The sequence below is a fragment of the Ruditapes philippinarum genome, unplaced genomic scaffold, assembly GCF_026571515.1.
Source record: "Ruditapes philippinarum isolate M1 unplaced genomic scaffold, ASM2657151v2 ctg14304_1_1_1_1, whole genome shotgun sequence".
Classification (NCBI taxonomy): domain Eukaryota; kingdom Metazoa; phylum Mollusca; class Bivalvia; order Venerida; family Veneridae; genus Ruditapes; species Ruditapes philippinarum.
In genome coordinates, this window is record NW_026856035.1 from 8,829 (window position 1) to 33,081 (window position 24,253).

The following is a 24,253-nucleotide window of genomic DNA, read 5'->3' on the forward strand; positions in this document are numbered from 1 at the left end:
TCCAAATTTGTAATAAATAGAAATAAAGCGTATTGTTCACAACTTCTGTGAAGATGGTTCAGTGAAATGATATATCAGCTTTATATCAAATAAAAGTGCTTTTAATTCAATAAATGTAATGCTCACGTGTAAGTTTTGTAAGCTATGTTCAATCCTCTCCAGTCGATCGATCATGTTTTGTCTTGTCTCTGTCACTGTTCTTTCTACTGATTCAAATCTTTCATCTTGCATCTGTAATGCTTTATAAAATACTGGCATAGAAAGCGCTATGAAAAAAGACGCATGTTTCGTCCGCTAAGGACTTTTAAATAACTTGCACTAGTATTACAGAGATTTTAAAGCACTGATATCATTAATATGTAGTAAGTAGAAACATTTTATATTATCAAGTGTTGGTGGATTTCTAAATTAATTACACTTATCGATACAAAACCGTTACAACAACGAAACCAGAACGTGTCATTGTACTATTGTGGCAAAGTTGTTTTCTGATTTTTACAACGATTTAACTAACCAATAACAATAATTTATCCGTATGTGACCGAGTTCTTAAAGGCCTTATGACTTCTGAATCAGCGGCGGGAGACAAATGACCGTCGGATGCAATGATATATTCGCGAATATTCAGACATACTTTTCAGCGTTTTCACTATGTATTTCATTTCTGTTACCATTTAACGAAGATATACTGTCTAACCAGAAACTGTCGTATGAAAAAAAAAATACGAGAAACTCAAGTGCTTCATAAAACTACGTGCTATTTTAAAACGAATCAAGCAGATTTTACGTAGAGAGGAAGACACAACATTGTGCCATGGAGCATTATTTTGATGGAACAATATGCACTCGAGCCAAGATGGGGACATTTGATCGTTACTGCATGCATTAAGTTACGCCTACAAAATAAGCGGAATTATAATTCCGACGTTTTCTGCAATCTTAGATCGCCTTTTAAGGCTGACTACATCGTTGTTTGCCTCCCAAAGAGCATCTCTTGTCTCAAATTGCCTGTGACACTTTACGCACCCTTAACCATTTCATTATCTGAGTTGAGTTTTTTTCTTTTTTATCGCCACATCAGCGTTGTTTGTGCCGTGTCGAGGCTGTAAAAAGTCGCCCCGTAAATGCAATCAGAGATGTTATATTTCCGATCCTTAAAGATCGTGCAGCACGACATAATTGTTGTGCTTGTGGTAATTTAGTTCTTTCTATTTGGCTTTTTTCTTGTTGAGTGGTTCCAGTATTCCTCACTTGAATACTGTTGAATCACCCTAAGGATATGTAGCCTGCTTTTTAAATTTGTTTTTTGACGTCTTATCTGTGATATACAGGCTTCATAACCTCTTATTCCCTTTCAAAATTCCATTTTATTTAGTTCCGCACATTGTTTTATGGATTACATGATTAGGGCACACGCATTGTTTTACTTTGGGACCATATGCTGCTTTTCATTGAATGGCACTTGTCACATTGAAAGTTCCATGATAACCGATATATGAACAGATCTGTTAAAATGCTACCAGTTCATGTCAAATGTTAAATTCTGCAAAAGCCGGTGTTAGGGGACGTGAACGGTAGTTTGCACCTGACATTACCGTCCATGAACAGGCTCAATCAAACCGAGCCTGCAACATTTTCAATTATGTTGTGTCAAACTTTCTTAAGGGATTCTTGCTTTCTCTATTTTATCGCCACATCAGCGTTGTTTGTGCCGTGTGGAGGCTGTAAAAAGTCGCCCCGTACATTCAATCAGAGATGTTATATTTCCGATTCTTAAAGATCGTTCAGCACGACATAATTGTTGTGCTTGTGGTGATTTAGTTCTTTCTCTTTGGCTTTTTTCTTGTTTGGTGGTTCCAGTATTCCTCACTTGAATACTGTTGAATCATCCTTAGGATATGTAGCCTGCTTTTTAAATTTGTCTTTTGACGTATTATCTGTGATATGCAGGCTTCATAACCTCTGATCCCCTTTCAAAATTCCATTTTATTTAGTTCCGCCCATTATTTTCTCGTTTATGGCACACGCATTTTTTTTACTTAGGAACCATATGCCGCTTTTCATGGAATGGCACTTAGTGTCACATTGAAGGTTCCATGATAACCGCCATATGAACACATCTGCGGATGTTTCAAAATTTAAAATTGTACCAGTTCATTTTAAATATTGAATTCTGCTTAAGCCGGTGCTAGAGGTCGTGGACGGTAGTTTGCACTTTACAGTACCGTCCATGAACAGGCTCAATCAAACCGAGCTTGCAACATTTTCAATTATGTTGTGTCGAACTTTCTTTAGTGATTCTTGCTTTCTCTATTTTAATATCTTTAAAAGCAATTGACGTTGGTGTTTTTTACCATTGTAGCATAAAATCGGCTATTATTCCCTCTTTTGTCCATATTATAACGGGACCAAAACCACGTGTTAACATAGTCAAGCGCTATTTATCTATGCACAATACATACAGAGGTCCCGGTAAACAAACACAATTATTGACGATTTGACCTGTTTGCCAAAGAGTCATGCGCTCTTGTTATATTGTAATTATTGATTCGCGGGTCCAAATCGCATAACGGCGAGCAGCATTCAAATAACTTTGCCGGAAATACGGCGTATAGACATCGCCGCTAATCTTGGTTTTCGCCCTTTCTAAGAAACGAAAAAGTTGTCAATGTAAACAAATATCTGTCATTCAGTTAAACCCTCCGATTTACTTACAAAACAAGATAACACAAAATGAATATGAGAAAATGTTGTTTTATTGATGTTTACATTGATAAATACTCTTTGTATTTCTTTGAGAGAATAAAACGTTTAGTGCCTGATATTTTGGCCAAAGGCCGTCTGACTTCCGCTAAAATTAACAGTGAAGCCATAATAATTGTCATTGGTCATTTTAATACTAATAGCCTGTTCGATTGATACTTTAGAAGAACTTCCGTTATAGGTAGAGTTCTGTTCGATTGCGCGATGGCAAGAAGTGTCAGAATAAATATAAAAACACAATAATGATATTTTCTAGATGTATCTAACAGCTTTTCAATAAATATATGAAATTAAATATGACAGATCGCCTTACTGATACTTTTGCCTTCGATTGGGGGCATTCTTCTAAGCTGTTCTAGTGAACCGGACATAAGACGATTGAAACGAACTTTCGACTAATTTACAGTTGCAAAATTGTCCGTGGAATAAGTGTACAGTATCTACTAAATCTTTGTTTTATTATAAATTCCTATTCAAATCAAATTCCATTTTGATTAAATAGAGGATATTTGTTTAATTCAGTGTAAGATCTGAATATATTTCACCGAGTGAGCACCAAAAGGTATATTTCACGAGTGGCGCAGCCACGAGTAAAATATGAACTTTTGGCGTTTACGAGGTGAAATATATTTCGATCTTACAGTAAAATAAACACATTTTCTTTTTATTACATGCAAAGAAACGTTTTAAAAAGACATTGAATCTAATACTGAATGAAAAGCGCGCCAAATAATAATACAACGTGACGTCATTTACGACGTCACCTCATAAAGTTGGTACCCAGTACTGTGCACGCTGGTATTTCACTGAAACAACGTAAGGGGCTTAAATTCAAAACAGTGAAATTATCACAGTGGTAATTTCACTGTTTCAAACAGTGAAATTACCAGTTTTATATCACTGATATATTTCTATAAATCACCGAAAAGCATGTAATAAAATGTTCTGTTTGCGGTTAGAATGGCTAGTAGTAGCTTATCCTATGCAAGTTAACAAGTTTGACTTCGGCCGAGTATCTTTTTAAAGATACTTCTTGTTTTCAAAAATTTCATTTTTTTGTGTGCTTGAAAAAAAAAGAGATTAGATCTGATGTCACTGATCTTTTTCTACCGTCAATCTGAAATCATTGTAGGAATTTCTGAGGTTCATGTTTTGTCTTGGGTAGAGTAATTGAATGTTTTTGTTTTCTTGAGTTAATAAATCCCCAATAATAAGCTTTGTTAAATCAATAAAATTCGAAATTTCGTTCGGTTCTGAGCATTTGTATTTCCCAAGTTGTTGGCCCCGGAAAAATAAAACATGTAGAGATGGATAAATACCGTCCAAGCACAAGGATTTAATGGAATGTGTTTTGTTTTAAATAAACATCATGAATCTGTTTTAAATTTTATGCTATAATAGCGTCAACGCACGTTTATTTCGTGTTATAAATTCTGCAGAGTCCTTCCCTCGGAACTGTTGGAGCCCTCGCCCTACCGGGCTCGGGAACCAACCGTTCTTCAGAACCCTGCAGATGTTATGTGAAATATGACATTAACAATAAGTTTAAATTTCTTCGGTATATAAGTCACCGTGTATATCCAGCAACGTTGTGATGTGCAAATAGCACACGGAATGTGCAAAAGTAACGATCTTGTGCCCGAAACGAGCACTACGGAAAGTAAATGAACCAACAGATTTCATTCTACATTGTACATCAAATTGAAAAAAATGAATTGGCGCACACGACTACTGAGACATCATAACCCATTTGCCAAACTGCTCATATAACAAATTAGTAGATACAATGTAACTGAGACCATGTTTACAAGGTAACGCCGAATTCATGAATGATGCAAAGAAAAACTAGGGGTTTTACCTCATAAAAAATAGCAGAATCTTATTTTACCTGCAGTGGTAGTTTGTCAAATGTATGAGGTATACTGAATATGTAGATAATAAATCTTTAAATACGTTAGTGAATAATTAATTTCGGCGAAACACAAAAGTCGCCTTTAAAATGGTAGTCAGGTCGTCATTCTTAATAAATGATCTTAAATATGAAACACATTACAAGAAAAATGTGTAATGCTGGTTTACGCATAATGTCCTTGCAGCCGTATAAGCTTATTCATTTCTTTTAACTAGGTTTAGGATAAAATATTTCTGTCCATTTATTAACATGTTACTCGTTTTAGCCATAGCGTTGCACAGAATGGGCGTTACTTTTGTGAAATATGCATCTGGAATCTGGATATACAGGGTGTTACTTTGATGGCATGGACATTGAGAGGAACTAAGCCATACTTATGTTTAGGAAATTAACCTCAAAGCATAATCGATCTTCATGTATGAAAGAATATAAGGCTATTCATTTAAAATAAAATAAATTGTACTTATACGTTATTGTTATTGTCATAGCTGGAATAAAGCATTTTGGAGCAGAAAAATTCCGGCAGCGATTAAAACAAAAACATCAAACTATTGAGTTCATCTGGAAAATGGACGATCTTTTGCGACACATCACGCAATCTTATGCGATATTCTACTCTGAACATCATAAGTATTAAAGTGAATGGTCCCGAATGACCAACAACTCTGTCAGAAACAAATGAACACTACATTTTGTTGTGAGTACAAAATATTATGGAAGTTTTGCATAAGACCCCCAAAAATGTTTAACAAGGTTTCGCAATGATTCGAACAAGCAGAAGTTGCTCTTTCATACATGTGTATTCATCCTCTTGAGTGAGACTATCAAAGGCAGGCCATTAATTTAATTTAAGACAGAACAAGAACGTGTTTGTTAAACACAAATGCCCCCGGCTCAGATTCTTGTCAGTAGCAATATTTCAAAAAAGTCATGGCATTTTGTAATTGTGAAAAATATAAGTTGCCAAGTCATTGCTCTGACTTGTGAAGTTGAAAAATATTCAACTTCATGCAAGTTATCTTCCTACCAAATATGAAATACATCTGTCATTAAATAAAGGTTGTATGGGCAAAAGTGTAAAAATCTATTTTGAGCACTGGTGACCCCTATCTCTATCCAAAAAAAGAATACCATGTAAGTTATCTTCATACCAAATATGAAATACATCTGTCAATAAATAAAGGCTGTATGGGCAAAAGTGTAAAAATCTATTATTAGCACTGGTGACCTTGACCCAACTGACCCCTTACTCCATCCAATGGAAGAATATTATGCAAGTTATCTTCCTACCAAATATGACATACATCTGTCAATATATAAAGGCTGTATGGGCAAAAGTGTAAAAATCTATTTTTAGCACAAGTGACCTTGACCCACTGATCCCTACCCCAATCAAAAGGATGAATACCATGCAAGTTATCTTCCTACCAAATATAAAATATATCTGTCACTTAATAAAGGCTGTATGAGCAAATGTGTAAAAATCTATTTTTAGCACTGTTGACCTTGACCCAACTGACCCCTTACTCCATCAAAGTTTATGTTTCTATCAATTATAAATAACATCTCTATATAGAATAAGGTCAATACACCTGTAAAAATGTAAAAATCTATTTTTAACATTGGTGACCTTGACAATGGTAACATTGACCTTGACCCTAATGACCCCTTACAACACCTAAAGAAGGAGGACCTCCTTTGGCATGTTTGTATTAAACTAAGACATCAACTAAAAAATAAAGGCCGTATGAGCAAAAATGTTTATATTTATTTTTTAAACCAGTGACCTTGACCTTGACCCTAGAGACCGCTTACTCCACAAAAAATTAGAGGACCATCAAAAGTATCCACCTACTAAATATGAAATATATCATTAAGGAAATTAAGCAATTAGGAGAAATTTAAGATAAATCCAACTTGTCGAAATAGGTTAACCAGACAAGGCCATATTTTCAAAGTGAAAAAAGGGAAATAACTGGGAAATATGGATGACACAGTTATATAACTTGGCAATATCATGTACTTTGTATTGATAAGTAAGTGTGGAAATTATAAAGCTATTAGTATAGATAGAACTTAAGATATTTCCAACTTGCCGTTTTAGGTTAACCATTATTCATTTTCTAAGTGCGGAAAAGGGCAATAACTTGGTAAATATGAAAGCCAGAGTTATGAAACTTGCCCAGATCATGTACTTTGTATTGATTAGTAAGTGTGTAAACTTAGAAGCCATTGGTACAGGTAGAACTTAAGAAAAATCCAACTTGCCGTTCTAAGTTAACCTAGTACGGACAGACGGACAGACGGACGGACGAACGGTTCAATTACTATATGCCCGGGGGCATAAAAATATAATTACATGACTTTTAGAGTGGAAATAAGGATAATTCTTACCGTTATTTGAATCAGGTAATGACTGAAAAAAAATGTTTAGAACACTTACATGAATGAAAAGTACAAGAACAAAAGTTTGCACAAAGCTTGCAATATCGGATGTAGGTCCGAGTATATCTTAAAATACTATAACAAATTTAAATAGTATCTTAAAAATTTGCCGCATCATGAATAACCTTAATACCACTTATTTTATTACAAAACTTGCTTTACCATTTCAATTAACCATACACAAAGGGCAATTACATACAAAGCATTACAATAGACTTATTTTTGTTCTAACATCTAAACCTAAGCAAAACCCGTGTAAAACGTTATACCTTATTTACGTAAAGTATCAATAAAATATATAATTGAAATGTTTATTTTTTTCTTTCTAACAATTATTCTTACATCTCTCTTCTTACCGGTCTTTTTTCTTGTAAATGTTGTTCGATCCTATCCAACCTGTCGTTCATATTTCGTTGAAGAATGTGCGTTTGATCTGTAACGTGCCTTGTTTGTGACACTGTTCTTTCAATTGATCCAAGTCTTGCTGATTCATCGTTTGTCAATTTTTCTTTTTTTTAAAAAAGAAGAAAAAAGCAAAACATTCAATAATGTACATTTAGTCATTGTTTTATTGCATTTTCTATAGATATTAATGTATTTAGGCCTCGGCCAAACTGATTTTTTCTTTCCAAATAAAAAAATCTTTAATATGTAACCTTAACAGAATATTCGCCATTTTCAGCAACGTTTTCTGTTTTTGTTATTTACTACATCACTTCAATTGAACTCGGCCGGTATTACCATAAAAATACTTACATCTTTAAGAAAAAAAAGAAAAAAAGAAAACTAATATTATTATAAATAAAATTGCAAAAAACTGAAATACTAGCTTGTATGCTATTTCAGTATTTTAAAAGAACTCCACTTAGGTCCAAAATTCTTAAAGCATAAATCTTGAATTTCTTACAAAGATTACATGAACCATTTAATTCAAAAAGAAATTAAAAAAGCAAAGTCAAACAAAAAGAAATACTCAGAAATAAATTGAAAACCGTATGTTTGTGCTTTAAAGAGCCAATTTGATTGAAATGTTTAGTCATTTGTCACAATTAGAATGATTACTCTTGAAAAACAGAATGAGCGCATGATTTTGCACACAAGTTACTGATCTAGCTTCTCCTGCACCAAATGAAACAATTAATATCGAAAAACTATTTCAGTCCAGTTGTGTTTGAATCCCTTTAAATAGTGTCAAGTGTTAATTCGCTTAAAAATGTAAAAAGGGTAAGAAATTGAGTGTACATAATTTCCCTTACCTCCATATACTTCCAACTGTTTTTCAACAATATTTTTCTTCTGTTTTAGTATTGTGATCTAATAAATAAATAAAAATAAAATGCATGCTATATTAAAGATTAGATTTACTTCTGTAAGGTTTTTTTTTGTATTATACAGACGATGCATATAATGTATGTGTTAGTGTGAATGTGTGAAGCTCTTCGTGTTTTCTATGTCAAATGCCTGTACATAACAGTACAAAATAGTTTTCTTTACATCATACATGCATATTTTGGATAATTAATACTTTTGCGATGATACTTCGTATGGTAGAATTCCGTTTATCATGGCCAACCCCTTATGTAATCGCCTTGAATTGAATTGATTACAAGCATTTTAATGACTAAGGAATTAATTTATCTTTGGCAAATTTCTAAATGTGAACGTCTATGTATTGTTCTACCATTTACATTATAGGAGGAATATAGCAGTATGCCGTCATATATTCATGATAATGTTCATGAAAATTTGGAAAATGTACTTAAAATAAAATATTGTGAAGTGAACAAAGAAAGTAAGTAACACATTGCAAACGGCACTTACAATCCACGTACATTACCAAACAGAGGTCAAAATATGCAAGAATAGCATTATTCCCGCAGTAGAAATATGGTGATAAATATATCAAAACATGGTAATCATTACTTGCATCTGGAATTGTTTTACTTTTCTTAAAACCGTTATTCGTATTACATTTTTTTTCTGAAATTTGATTTTCTTGAAAGATTTTGTCTTATCTGGAGGCATGCAGCAGCCGTTTCATATGTTTATACCCGGTCTGTCTTTTCATCTTTGGAAGTACACTCCAACTACCGAAAATTTTCCTAGATCCATAAATAGGATATATACGAAAGATGTCTTAATACAATGTGCATGTATTGAAACCAGTTGTTTCTTTGGTAGAACCCACTGAAGGCACGATTCATTTTTTCCCTTTTATTTACGTAGGGATTACACAAGAATAAGTCTTAGCCTATTAGTATACTTGTTAACTTAAGTCTTTGTATCAAATTCACAATGAGTTGCAACGTTGTATACTACGGTTTTTTATTGGAACAAAATAGATTGATTTATCAATTAAAAACGAATTTGCGATACAATCAAATCGCTTTGCAATTAACTGTTGGAATATAAAGAATTATATGAATACTGCAAACTATATACAAATAAAAAAAATTTTTTTTTAAGAAGAAAGTTTTTGAAATTGAAATATTCAAACATCTTTTAATTTTGCAATTTAGAGTATGCCGTCTTACAGTTTCTGCCAAGGCTGCTAGTACGAGGTATGATAAAAAAGTTCTCGGCCCGATATACTTCTAGCCTATACCGACATTTACACACGATACGTCGATACCGATTACTGACCGAGTTACACGCGGTTTAACACGGATTGAGTCACATAAAACACAATCTGATCAGAAGAGAGGTGTGTCATTAAGATCAAATGTAGAAAGTTGAAATCAGAAGACTTAATGGATACACTTGGAAAGGAGTGTTCCCTTCCTATAGCACGGTGATAAAATGGTTTGCTAAATTTAAGAGGAGTAGGGAGAGCATCGGAGATGATGAGCGGCCTGGTCGGCTAAAAGAGGCCATCAACGATGAAACTGCCGAAGCTGTGCATGATCTGGCCATGTGCGACAGAAGGCGAGACCTGCGAAGCATAGCTAGGGAAATGGATATAAGCTTTGGTTCAGTTCAGGCAATTCTGACTGATGTCTATGGCATGTCAGAAGTTTCCGCTAAATGGGTCCCTAGACAGTTGACTGACGACCGGAAACGGACCAGGTTTGACATTTCAAGATATCTTTTGTCTCAATACGAGAATGAACCTAATTTTATCTACCGGATTGTAACTCAGGATAAAATATGGGTCCATCACTTCGATCCAGAATCAAAATAACAGAGCATGCAGTGGAAGCACACTGGCTCACCCCCTCCGAAGAAATTCAAGAGGGAGCCATCAGCAGGGAAGATGATGGCTTCAATTTTTAGAATAGTCAGGGGATAATCATGATTGTCTATCTTGAGCAAGGTCGTAACATAAACGGTACGTTCTATGCAGACGAATTCCGACGACTGCGTCAAAAAATCGCGCGTAAAAGGAGGAGCAAACTGACTCAATGTGTTTGCTTCTGCGTAATTATGCGCCAGCTCACACATCCCAAGTAACGATTGCTGCTGTAACTGACTGCTGCTTTGAAATTCTTCCCATCCCCCATGTTCTCCGGACTTGTCCCGCTTTTACTTCTACCTGTTTCCAAAACTGAAAACCAAGCTTCGTGATAGACGTTTTGGAAGCAATGACGGTGTAATGGAGGTGGTCAATGAGTTCTTTGGGGACCAAAATTGAGAGTTATACATTGAAGGGTTAAATAAGTTGGAGCACAGTCGGGCAAAGTGCATTTATGTCGAGGGCGATTATATTGTTAAGTAAGACCATTAGTTGGGTTTTCTGACTACCGGAAATACATCGGGCCAAGAACATTTTAATCAATCCTCGTATTTGTTGGAAAACTTCTAGAGAAAAATACATCGATACTCCAGTGTATACCTACGCATCTATCAAATAAAGGAAACAATAAAATGTCATGTCTAGAATGTAAGATTGTCCTCAACTCAAAATCTTGACGCCTACCTCACTGCTTTTCCAGATTTTTTAAAAATCCTACAGTACATCTTAATACACGTTAATTTCTTCTTTTGTAGCGTAAAATATCTTACCGTTTCTTCGTATGAGGGAGGATCGTCATTTAACAGAGGATTATCGACTGAAGAAAGGTCGTTAAATGGCGACAGAAGATCTATATATTGCTGAGGACCATTTTGATGCCGTGTCGCTGGAAAATTTATTACAGACTTTATCATATCACATACATCTATTTAATATATATATACAAATGTATATATTCATAAAGCATGGCTAGCACACATATAATACACGCACATTCAAATATTCTCGCGTTCAAATGAATTAATTTAATTGTCATAAAATCATTCTTCAAGTTACCTTATAACACTCTCTGGAAAATGCTTACCTGACGACGGTTCTGTAGTCAGTAAGTTCTGCAATATAAGAAATAAATTATGTATAAAATGTTAGTTTATTGGTGGTACATCGTTTTCTTTTTGCTCTGATTTATGGAGCTAAAATGGTATAAAAATGTATGTCGTGCATGTTTTAATAATAAAACTTTGAAACAGTAAAATTATATCGTTTCTATAATGTTGCGGTTGATTCTCGAAAGAGTTATAACATAGAATGTCTCTGTTAAGAAGTCTTTACTGAAAACATATGTAGCGTGATCATCACAAAATACAATCAGTCAAATAATTAATATATATGATTCATACTTGCATTTTTTTGATCGACAAAAACTTTGAATTCTTAAATAGTGACCTTGCACATACTGATCTGAATTATGTTGACATTACTCAAAGGGATATAGAATTTATGTACGAAACTCTGGTTAACAATTGTACCAAATTTTATCAAATTCCTCCACATGCATACATATAGCAGTTTTAATGCGGATAAATATTTTTCTGTCAATGTTACATTGACCTTGATATCTGGTTTAAGCATGCCCGAGATATTCGTATCACTTAAAAGTATTGGGGCTATCAACTTGACATTTTGTACACTCATGAATAAATATCATGCAGTTCTTATGAACCATAACCCCATCAGTAAAGATATTTAAATCTCCCGAAATGCCATGCGACATTTACCAGCCTAATAAGACTGAAAGTACTGATAAGAATACCGCTTTGTTTATAAGAGTTGCCTATTATCTTAAACCCCTATTGCTACCTTGACACAAGTTTAAGAGTACAAAAAGGTTGACTTGTAACAAATCAATGCAATTAAAACCATTTCCTTCTGAAGGACCATGCAAGAAATAAATAAAAAAGATCGAAGTTTTAGACGTATATGTAAGAAAAAATAAGAAGCACCTGTAGTCTTCGAAACTCGGGTGGTAATATGGGTTTATTTGTGGAATTCATCTTTTTTATCCACGCCGGTTCTTCTTTTCCTGAAAATATTTTCGACAAATAAGGTATTTCTTTAAAACATGAGACTAATAAACAACAAGGTGGAGCAACTTTCACAGAACGCTGCCTCAAAATGGTCTGAAGCAACGGCACGCAAAAATGGTGTCAAACGGGTAAAGGCACAATCAAGGAAAGACAGCGGAGAAGGGCAGTTGGCAAATCATACTGCAACTAACCAAATTTCGCATGTAAAGTGGAGATTAATATGGTTTCATAATTCCAAATTACAACTGACTCCTCTCCTCCCCCAATAAAACCCTAAGACATTAATAAAAAAAAACAAAATACTGACAGTCTCACACTGACTGGTACACTCTAATATACGATAAGCCTTTATATTTGTAATTTTAGATAAAATAGAAATTTGGGTGATTCGTCAATTTGTTTAATACAATGTATAGATCAAACATCAATTGTCGAACGACACATATGCCCCCTTTCTAGCCCTTGTCACACATAATTGGTAATTTTGTTATAGAAACTTTAGGTACATGGAAGTGTTCAATAATGGAAAAAAGAAAAATAATGAAGACTGTTTGATAAATAGTTTTCAAGATAATGAGCGGATACCATTCTGACATTTAAGGCCCCTGTGACCTTGACCTTTGAACTGATGACCAACAATCAATAGGGATCATCTAATAGTTATGACCAATCAAAATTAGAAAGACTTCGTGATAAATAGCTTTCAAGATAATAAGCGGAAACCATACTAACATTCAAGAACCCTGTGACATTAACCTTTGACATAGTGACCCCAAAATCAATATGCGTCACTTACTAGTTATGAACAATCAGTATGTGAAATATGAAGACATTGTGATAAATAGTTTTCAAGATAATAAGCGGAAACCATTCTGTGACAGGACCTTTAAACTAATGACCCCAAAAACATCTGCTGGTTATATCAATATGTGAAATATGAAGACTTTGTAATTATTATCTTTCAAGATAATGTGCTGAAATCATACTACCATTCAAGAATCCTGTGACTTTGAACTTTGACCTAGTGACCCCAAAATCAACAGGGTTCATCTGCTAGTTATGACCAATCACAATGTGAAATAAAAAGACTTTGTAATGAATTGTAACCAAGATAATGAGCAGAAACCATTCTGATATTTAAGGCCCCTGTGACTTTGACCTTTAACCTAGTGACCCGAAAATCAACAGGGCCATCTACTAATAATGACTAATCACTATGTGAAATATGAAGACTTTGTGATGTATATTTTTCAAGATAATCAGCGAAAACCATTCTGAGAGTAAAGGCCCCTGTGACCTTGACCTTTGACAAAGTGAACCCAAAATCAAGAGGTGTCATTTACTAGTTATGACTAATCACTATATGAAATATGAAGACTTTGTGATGAGTACACTTTTAAAGATAATCAGCGGAAACTATTCTGACATTTAAGGCCCCGTGACCTTGACTTTTGACCTAGTGATCCCAAAATCGATAGGGGTCATCTACGAATTATGGCAAATCACTATGTGAAATATGAAGACTTTGTGATGAATAATTTTTAAGATAATCAGCGGTAACCATGTGGTCTACCGACAGACAGACCGACCGACAGACAGACCGACCGACCGACCGACAATGAGACAGACAGACAGACCGACATTTGCAAAACAATATACCCCCTCTTCTTCGAAGAAGGGCATACTAATTTTTATTTAAATGTATTTGCGTTGTCGTTTATATACTTACTAACCTGTATTTATATCCGATATTACTACGACCGACTGTCGTCCAAGGCTTGCTAATTTCTCATTCTTATTGTCTGTTTTTGACACCTTTAACTCCTTCAATAATGACGAAAACAGCAAACATATTACATGTATCGTTGATTTGGTAAATTTGAAATACAATGCTTTGATATCATGAAGAAAACGCAGCCATAAATGCGAATCAAAATACCTGAACAACGACAAGTTTAAGAAGAGATTGAGAAGACCTTAAAACGAAATGAAATAACTCCGCTCTCATTGGAAGTAAACGGACATTTTACAGCCTCAAGCTGACAAAGTAATACTGTAGAAATTATGTGAAATTGCTTGGTGCCACAGTGGTGTGAGCAAGTGGTTTATAGTCACAGTTTATAGTCACGAAAGACTCCTACACTTTCCATAACCTCTCACCTCACGAACGATAAAACTGTATCATTCAAACTTGTCACTTCATTACTCGTATTACCCCCCCCCCCTTCTTGGGAATTTATATAACAATTAAGTAATCTGATCAGTTGAAGATTTAAAAGAAGCACTTTATCTTATACCTTCGTAACACAGCAAGAAACCACTTTGCACCTTTCAGTACATTCTAATCAAATGTTTTGCTTCATAGTTTTACGTTTTCATTTTTATAAAATTGTGATATCATTGATTGATAGAATTAAAAGATGAAGCCTTGATAAAAGTAGGTAAGTACATTGAATTGCATTCAGAGGTTATTTTGTAATTAAGAGCAATATTTAGAAGCTTAAATGTTTCCTCATGCCTAGTTAAGAACTGACCTTTTTCCTGTTATTTTTTTCAATGTATTTCCATCTAAATTCGCTTGTTCTATTTTTTCATTTCTTTATATAATTTTTTTTTCAGTTGTGCAGTCTCAGTGTATAAGTTTGTTTCATCCTACTTGAATCATTTAAACGGACAATAATTTCCCTTACATTAGCATTTTAAACATTACTTCATTAATAAAATTTGCATTTGTTAGGGAAATCATTATGTAGAATGCAACCGTTCCTGTAAGATATTACTTTGTATTATTGCTCGATAATTGTTTAGGTATTTGTTGTTAATGTGTTTGTTTAGATTTTAAAATTCTTAAAATGGAAAGGTAGAATAAAAATTATGCATGAATAAAGCGTTTATTTTCATTTTGTCCATTGAATGTGCATGCATTGGTTTTAACCTAGTTTTGTTACAATTTCATTGGTGTTGTGATAAAAAATACACAATCAAATTCTTTGTGCAAAATAATTTCCAACGAATGTATTATTCTGGTTATTTTTTCACTGACTTTGAATTTGATCTGACTTTGAGTTTGATCTAAGCTTACCTTTCTAAGAAAATAACTGTCATCATTATAAAACCATGTATCTGAAAAAAATGACAACGTACATTCAAACAAATATAATTATCTTTTATGCTCTGTTTATAAAGTTTGTCACATCAACACAGAGTTTACTGGTGGGTGTAGACACTAAAAATGCATATGGTAGTAGGTGTTGAAATTATGGCTGTGCACATTTTTTTTCTTGCCAGATCTGCATGCAACATGACATTTGAATCAAAGAAGATATTGCTGAACTGCTTACAAAGTGCTGAGACTATGCCAGTGTAACGATTTAAAGGTGAGAATAAAAGATAATCTTATAAACAAATTCATTCATTTTGCCTTCATTTACGCAATTTACCTATATACATGTAGACCATCATATTTTATAGGTAATTAGAAACCTTGCTGAGAGAAAAAAAAAACAGTTCTTTATCTTTTTCTCAGTACTTAAAGTAACCACTTCCTTGCATATAAAGCATATATTCATCACCTGAATTTTCTACGAGCTGCACCCTTATTCAATTATACATGTATATGCTAAGTGCGCAATAGCTCAGTGGATATAGCGTTTCGGATCCCGGAAAAGCCGTTTATATGCAAGGGATCGTTAACGACCATTTTCAAAATGGCCGCCATATAATTTTTACGTACATAAAATATCATTTTACAGATCTGAAACTTACACCGTCGCATGCATAACGTTCTCCTTTTCAAAAATTTAAATCTTATAAAATTTCGCTTTCATACCTCTTCAGAATCCAAGATGAATTCCAATATGGCCGCCGATTTTGTGCAAAACTGTTATATTATTTTTTTTGTATAATTTGTTGCACACATAATGTTTATTTCGATATAAAAAGTGTTTAAACATATCAGAATAATCAAATTATATGTTAATTATAATGAAAGTAAACTTTTTAAATTTATTGTCTAAAACATTTTTTAATATATAATAAAAAGAAAATGTTCCCAATTTTAGCATATTTCTCCAGTTTTTTTCCTAAATTTATGTGCAAATTAAAAAAAGTTTCTTTATTTTTAAAACTGAATTTTGGCATTCAATTAACACCATGTGTTTACTGCAAAAATGTAAGAAAAACATAAAATTTATATATTTTATATTTTGTGAACGTGGGTGGGGTAAATTTATCCGATAATTGTATTAGAAACAAAATATACATAGGCAGTTCATTCTATTTCTTTGCTTTGTTTTTAACTTTCTATGAATTCTTATGCAAATGTTCCAACTTAAAAAGTCCTTTTTATTAGATGAAAGTATTTTTGTCTTCCTTTGGGTCAAGTGGGTGAGTAAGAAATGCACGTACAAACATGTGTATCCATTCGGTTATTAAATTTTGTTGCGTGATATTTCTTGTTTCAGTATCTTTGAAATTATCAGTTAATTGTCAAGCTATATAAGAAGACAATAAACCAACTAAACGTGCTTTAAATAGCAAACATGTACATGAATGTAAGGTATAAAATAGATAAATACAGAATCCCTAAAGAAAGCCCAACACGACAAAATTGAAAATGTTGCAGGCTCGGTTTGATTGAGCCTGTTCATGGACGGTACTGGAAAGTGCAAGTTACCGTCCACGCCCCCTAGCACCGGCTTAAGCAGAATTCAACATTTAAACATGAAATAGTAAAATTTTGAATTTAGAAACATCCGCAGATGTGTTCATACGGCGGTTATCATGGAACCTTCAATGTGACACTTCCGTGCCAATCCATGAAAAGCGGCGTATGGTCCCCAAGTAATAAAAAGCGTGTGCCCTAAACGAGAAAACAATGGGCGGAACTAAATAAAATGGAATTTTGAAAGGGGATCAGAGGTTATGAAGCCTGCGTATCACAGACAAGACGTCAAAAGACAAATTTAAAAAGCAGGCAACATATCCTAAGGGTGATTCAACATTATTCAAGTAGGAATATTGGAACCACCCAACTAGAAAATGCCGAAAAGTTGAAACTAAAAATACTACAAGCACAACAATAATGTCGTGCTGAACGATCTTCAAGGATCGAAAATATAACATCATTGATTAAATGTACGGGGAGACTTTTTACTTTTTATAAAGGTAGACAATTAACGCATAGCATTGATTCTTTCACAATTTATATATTTATTACATAAACATGGCTTAAAAACCTACACAATGAGTGATTTTTTTCATTCAATGTCTGAACAAGTCATTGATATCGCATTGCCTGATAAGTTAAGATATCAACTAAGTGTATTTCCTAAATTAACCATATCTCATTGTTTCTTTTAATAAATGGGTAATGACGATCCTGGATCACTCACCTGAGATCAATGTTCGAAAGAGTTTACAATTCTTAAATAGGTAGGTAATAAAATCATATTGTCCTGTAAAATATGTCATAACACACATAACTTGCCAAGGGGCAGGACGTGAAGTGGTTGCATACTTGGTTCAAGCGAGAAAATTGGTTATTCCCTTGTTTTAAATTTCGCTAGTCTCTCCCGTGATAATAAGCGCGTTGCGATAATTATCGCGTTAGGAACATCCAACATATAAAAATTAAGACTATAATAATCGATCCGAAAATGTTAAATATCGCTAGTATAAGTTCCCCTGGTCTATAGAAAAGGCAATTATTATCAAGTACAAGTTCAAATTTTATTTGCAAATCGGCAAATCATTGCCTTTGGCAATACACACAAAACATATACATATATAGATCTTGAAATATAGTACATAACTACAAGATACATATATAAACATTTCAAATATCAGTATTTGTTTTTAAATAAACAAATAACAAAGTAGAAATAATAATATATCATTAATGTCGTCTGTTTATCATTTGTTCCATGATATTAAATCGTAAATCAGAAGCTGTGACCATGCAAGTATTTACTTATCAGCAATAATCTTTGTTTATTATTAGATAATATAATATAATAAAACTTATTCAGTGTGGGAAAAGATGCATTATGAATAAAAAGTTTTCTTAATTCTGAATAAAATGGACAACAAAGCAGGAAGTGATATTCTGATTCTATCATGTTTTGAGTGCAAAGTTTACATACTGTCTCATTTCTGTTTAAACCTATATATCTGCCAATTTCAATATCTAGAGAATAAGAACCAAGTCTGAAACATGTCAAACGTTTTCTAAACTTGTCATTTTGTTTTACATTTAGATATTCCTCAAAACAAAACTTTGATTTGAATTCCTAAAACAAAAGAGTTTTGGCATGATATTTATTTGCTCATGACAAAATTGGTCTCTAAGGCGTTGTTTGAAAATTAAGCTAAAATCAGAAATAACATTATTTAATCTAACAAATATGAAAATCCTAATCCTAAAGCCCAGCATTTATTTCAATTAACACATTGATCTAAATACATGCTATATATAGGCGAATGCTGATTATTAACAATTTTATTCCAAAACTTTAAAGACCTTTCTTTACATAAAATTGACAAAGGAAATTTACCAAGTTCTCCATAGAAATTTGTTTTTTTACACCAAGTACATATTTATAAAATTTTATTTGCAGTTTATCAATATCTTTATATTATATTCCCCATACATCTAAACCATATAACAGAATTGGAGTTATCAGACTATCAAAAAGGTGCAGTTTTGTTTTAATATCTAATTTTATCCTGTCAAAACTACCCAATATAGACTGTTATATGCTCTAAGGCATTGCTCTGCATGAGTCTTAGTTGCTTCAGAAAAGCTACCCGTATAAGAAAATTTTACACCTAAATATGAAAAAATTATCAACAATATCTACAAACTGACCGTCAATGTTTATACTAAAACTATGTACAGATTTCCTTCTTTCAAAAACACAAACTTTTGTTTTATTAACATTGATTTTAAGCCCCCATTTTGACGAATAACTATACACATTATCAACTTAAGCTTGTAAGCTCTCTGGACTTGTTGTGAAAAGCACAATTTCGTCTGCAAAAGTAACAAATGTTTAGACAAGAGCTCAAGGGCGCTATCCGAATTTATCGCTTGAGAGACTAGTCAAATTTAAGACATGCACTAAATTTCGCCCTTCTGAGGCGATAATTTGCATGTTAACTAGCGAAATTTTGTGTTCGACATAGGACACCGTAAGTTTAGCACGTCAAAATATTTGGCTAAAACGGAATGGTAGAGTAAAGTGTAAATATGACAACCTTTGCCAAAGTTAAAAAGCTTTATAATTAATAGATGCTTTACAATTGTGAAATTTACTTATATCTAAATAGTATATTCTTAAAATTGTATATTAACACATTTTATTCATTTGGGATAATCTTGCAGTGCAGCCGTTCCAAATAGTTTTTTTTTGATCGCGCGCTCTTTCAAATACCTCATCTAGCAATTAAACCGTTAGATGTTATGTAAGTAAGAAAGATAAAAATTAGAAATTAACCTTCTGTAGATTGTTGTTGAGCATTCCGACCTGTAACAACAACGCTTGCTTCCCTGGTGTTGTCATTTTCTTTACTGTCAGATTCTTGTTTCTCTTCTCGTTCCTAATAATTATAATAATAATAATAATAATAATAATAATAATAATAATAATAATAATAATAATATAAATAAAAACAGTACTGTACAGAAATAATCAATGTTAGAATGACCAACAATGATTACAAAGATTTTACTGCTGTCTGAAAAAAATATATTCACAGACCACTTATAAAGTACAAATATTCAATACATTCAATAATAACTGTACCTTACCTTATTTGAATGTGCAAAAAGGGCACAAAATTGGGAAAAAAGTATGCAACAGTTACATGATGTAGAACTTAATGCCATGGTGTTTATAGTTTTACGAGTAAGTATGTGTGTGTATTTCCATACGTATTTCAAATATTGATAAATATAATAGAAATGTTTCATTTTGATATTCATATAAAAAAATCCTAAATTGAAGATTATGAAATTGAGTTTAAGACGATTTAGTCATAGACACTTGACAGCAAATAAGTTTTTTCGATCGACTACCCGTTGTGACCGACTACCGGCCGTGATTTTTATAAGAACACACAAATCAATAAAAATATACCGACAAAACCACGTCTTTTTAAAAAAAAAAAGGTATAGTAATCTATTTACACAGTAGATATATATCTTTTTTATGCTATCAAGTGCCTATGGATTTAATATAAATTTTTTGACACTGAAGAGGTCATTAGGTTTATGACAATCTATTATCTGATTTATATAGATAGGCAAAATCGACCCATGTGTTTCACACTTATTGTCGGTATGATACTAAATACTATCAAAATTATCAAGATTTAAGATTCAAGATTTTATTTCAAAAGGCATAAACATTTTACAATGTCCGTCGCCATAAACAGAAAGACGGTTACAAATACTACATGAGAAAAGTATGTAACTGAATACAAATAATTTGACATTAACATTTTTATATTATAAAGAACACATATACACTGTATTTCAATATAGGTTTGTAAATAATAGTGTGCTATTTATACCAATATCAGTAATGCATTTGTAAAGTAGATATATTTTTGATAATCTAATAACTACGGTGGCACAAAAGTGACATGTGTGTGTTTTTAATTATCTCGTGGCCACGAGATACTATGTCGTGCCCACGAGTTACTAAGTTGTGGCCACGACATAGCTAGGTCGTGGCCACGACATACTATGTCGTGGCAACGAGATACTAAGTCGTGGCCACGAGATAGCTAAGTCGTGACCATAAGTTACTAAGTCGTGGCCACGAGATAGCTAAGTCGTGGCCACGAGATACTTTATCGTGGACACGAGTTACTAAGTCGTGGTCACGAGTTACTAAGTCGTGGCCACGAGATAGCTAAGTCGTGACCCCGGGATAGCTAAGTCGTGGCCACGAGTTACTAAGTCGTGGCCACGAGATAGCTAAGTCGTGGCCACGAGATACTATGTCGTGGTCTAGAGTTACTGAGTCGTGGGAACGAGATAACTATGTCGTGGCCACGAGATAATTAACCAATCAGAATACACTATATATATTATGAATTTTTTAAACTTACAACTTACTTTACATGCAACATTATTCTTTGAAAATACTGTTCAAAGAAATTCACTTTGAACTTGTCTTTTGGATCATATTAGAAAGACACCTTCAAAGGCCCATCAGACATTAATTTTGACTATAGCCATTTGTTGGGACAATTTTGTGATCGAATTGGTCAGTTTTTACGTACAACGGCCTGTACGATAACATGAGAAGGAATAAGTCCTGGTTTATTTTATTTAGAAGGGACATTGCCCCTGGACAGTAGATAGCCTATAAGGTGAAATCCTTGTCTGATGAATAATTTAGAAGGGATAAGCCATGGTTTATATAACCCAGAAAGATCATTGCACCTACTGATGAGATCTAATTATTTCGAGGTCATTGAGTCATAAATCAGGGTCACAGTGACGCTAAAAATGTAAAATTATTGTCAATAATTTGTTTAAATGGCACTTTTACAGGCTATTGAAGTAGGGGCATCCTCTTGAACTATAGCACATGTCTAGTTTATTAGGGAAATTCATATAATTGGTGTAATCTGATTGGTTATTTATGTCGTGGCCACGACTAAGTAACTCGTGGCCACGACATAGTATCTCGTGGCCCTGACTTAGCTATCTCGTGGCCACGAGTTACATCATCAGCATTACCATTTTTGGGGATTGGAACTATCATACCTTTGTCCATATATCAGGATATACACTATTAAGAAACATAAAATTAAACAATTTACAAAGACAAAGAAGTAAAAGATCACTACATTTTATAAATATTTCAATGACCAACATATCTACACTCCTACTTTTACCTCTTTTCAAAGAAGAAATGGCTAAATTGATCTCATCAATACTTAATTCTTTATCAAGTTGTTCAATAACATATTCATCTAAGCTTTTCTGGTTCAATTCATCCTCAACTTCATTATTAATTAAAGCACTATTTTCTAAATAGTGTTTTAAAATGATTGAAAAAAAATGTTCTTTAGAAATATCTCCAGCTTTAGATTTTTTGTTTTTAATTTTTCGTATTTCTTGTCAAAACTTTTGAGGCTGGTGCTTGGCTAAATTTTGTAGATTTTTCCTCTGTTTCCCATTAAACTCAGACCGTGTTTTTCTTTTAGTTTTTTATATATACACGTCGTTTAGTTTTTAACAATTCAAAATTTTCGACAGATCTATTCTTTTTAAGATATTTATTAACATTATCATTAATGGTACCATTATGGACCGATTCGCTTTAATGAAAGCTATATTCAGTCTAAAAGATATTGCAGTTATTTAACTAGCCAAGGTCAAGTACTGGTTATTGAACGTATAATACGAAATGAGTTGAAAAAAAATCATATGATATCCAACTTGCCGGAAAAGTTCAAAAATATAATTATTTAATTTGCTCTATACAGACACAAAGGGAGATAAAGGGGGAAAATGGCACCGTAGCCGAGAAGCTTGTTAGTAGTAAATCTATGGACTGTTGGTCTTTTGGGCTCAAACAGGTAAGAGCTTATTGCTTACTCAAGGTTGGTTCCAGGAACGGATTTGAGTGTGTGTCTATCCTTTAAGCTTCTACACAACCGGACTAAAATAAATAATGCACAAGCTGGGAAAGAGTGGATGTCACAGTTTTTTTTTTGCAATTGCCCAAGATCACATACCTGATATTGACTAGTGTGTAATAGTGCGGAGCCATTTTTACAATCATATTTATGATATGTTCAGAAAGGTTTACTAAGCATATTTTCAAAGTGCTAAAGAGGGGAAATAAATAAACAAAACAGAAGACACATTCATTTAACTTGCCAAGAACATTTACTGTGTTATATCAAGAAAGTGATCGGAAACACGTTTGATATAATCCATGAATTTAAGACTTCTAAAACTAATGATCAACATTCACATTTTGATAATATAATTGACCTTATATTTGATATCTGATGCCTGAAACAATGCCGACCATTTATGTCAGTTATTTTCAAAGTCCTTAATGCAGTTCTGAACAAAGTCTGGACATTACATTATCTCTAATGACCTTGACTTCATATATTGACCTTTACTGTACTGGTATCACTCAATATTAAGCTCTTGAAAATTTATCAAGTACAAAGTTAAATTGTTTGTTTACACATATTTGACCTTTATGCTACAGGAACATAAATTTTGAGCATTACACCCCAGCTCACGATTCTGAACATTTTTGGCATGTTATATCATCATCCCTCACAACACTTAAAATGCGTTACACTATGAACAAACGTTTTCGTCTGACCTCTAAATATGATACCGAGCACTGATAGAGAACTGGTCCTTGTACACAACACTATGACTTCGGACTTATGATGGTCAATATTAGAATCAACAATGTCTAAAATCCCTTTCTGAATGTATACGATATGCTCCCTACAAAGCAGGACATTACACATATTTAATATTGACAATAACCTTATATATATTGACCTGGTTTAAGCTGGTAACTCTCGGTCTCAAGATTGATAACATTTCGGATACAGTCCCTCAATTCACGACTACTAAAGGTCTATACAATGTACCAATTGTGTCATTTAACCGCTTGTATTACCTTGACCTAACATTTTGTGCCTGACAGTCAGAATTACAATTTTGAATTTTTATTCCAAGTAGTATTGAAAGTCCTCTATGCCAAGGTTTGACAAACGTTTTTTTCTTTCTTTCAAATTTCATATCTTGCCTACATG

At 33.3% G+C, this 24,253-nt stretch overlaps 1 protein-coding gene across 1 annotated transcript; it reads right to left on the reverse strand.

Moving 5' to 3' along the window:
* Nucleotides 1–36: 36 nt before the first annotated feature.
* LOC132745193 (uncharacterized) lies at nucleotides 37–23,232 on the reverse strand. The gene is made up of 12 exons (XM_060734031.1): nucleotides 23,198–23,232; nucleotides 22,221–22,245; nucleotides 19,936–20,038; nucleotides 15,522–15,562; nucleotides 14,173–14,263; nucleotides 12,356–12,435; nucleotides 11,437–11,464; nucleotides 11,123–11,238; nucleotides 8,377–8,434; nucleotides 7,477–7,628; nucleotides 7,070–7,091; nucleotides 37–239 (listed from the first exon to the last, which is right to left on the reverse strand). Exons 1-12 carry the CDS (start codon nucleotides 23,230–23,232, stop codon nucleotides 37–39), a joined length of 954 nt encoding a protein of 317 aa, XP_060590014.1.
* Between the last annotated feature and the right edge of the window lie 1,021 nt (nucleotides 23,233–24,253).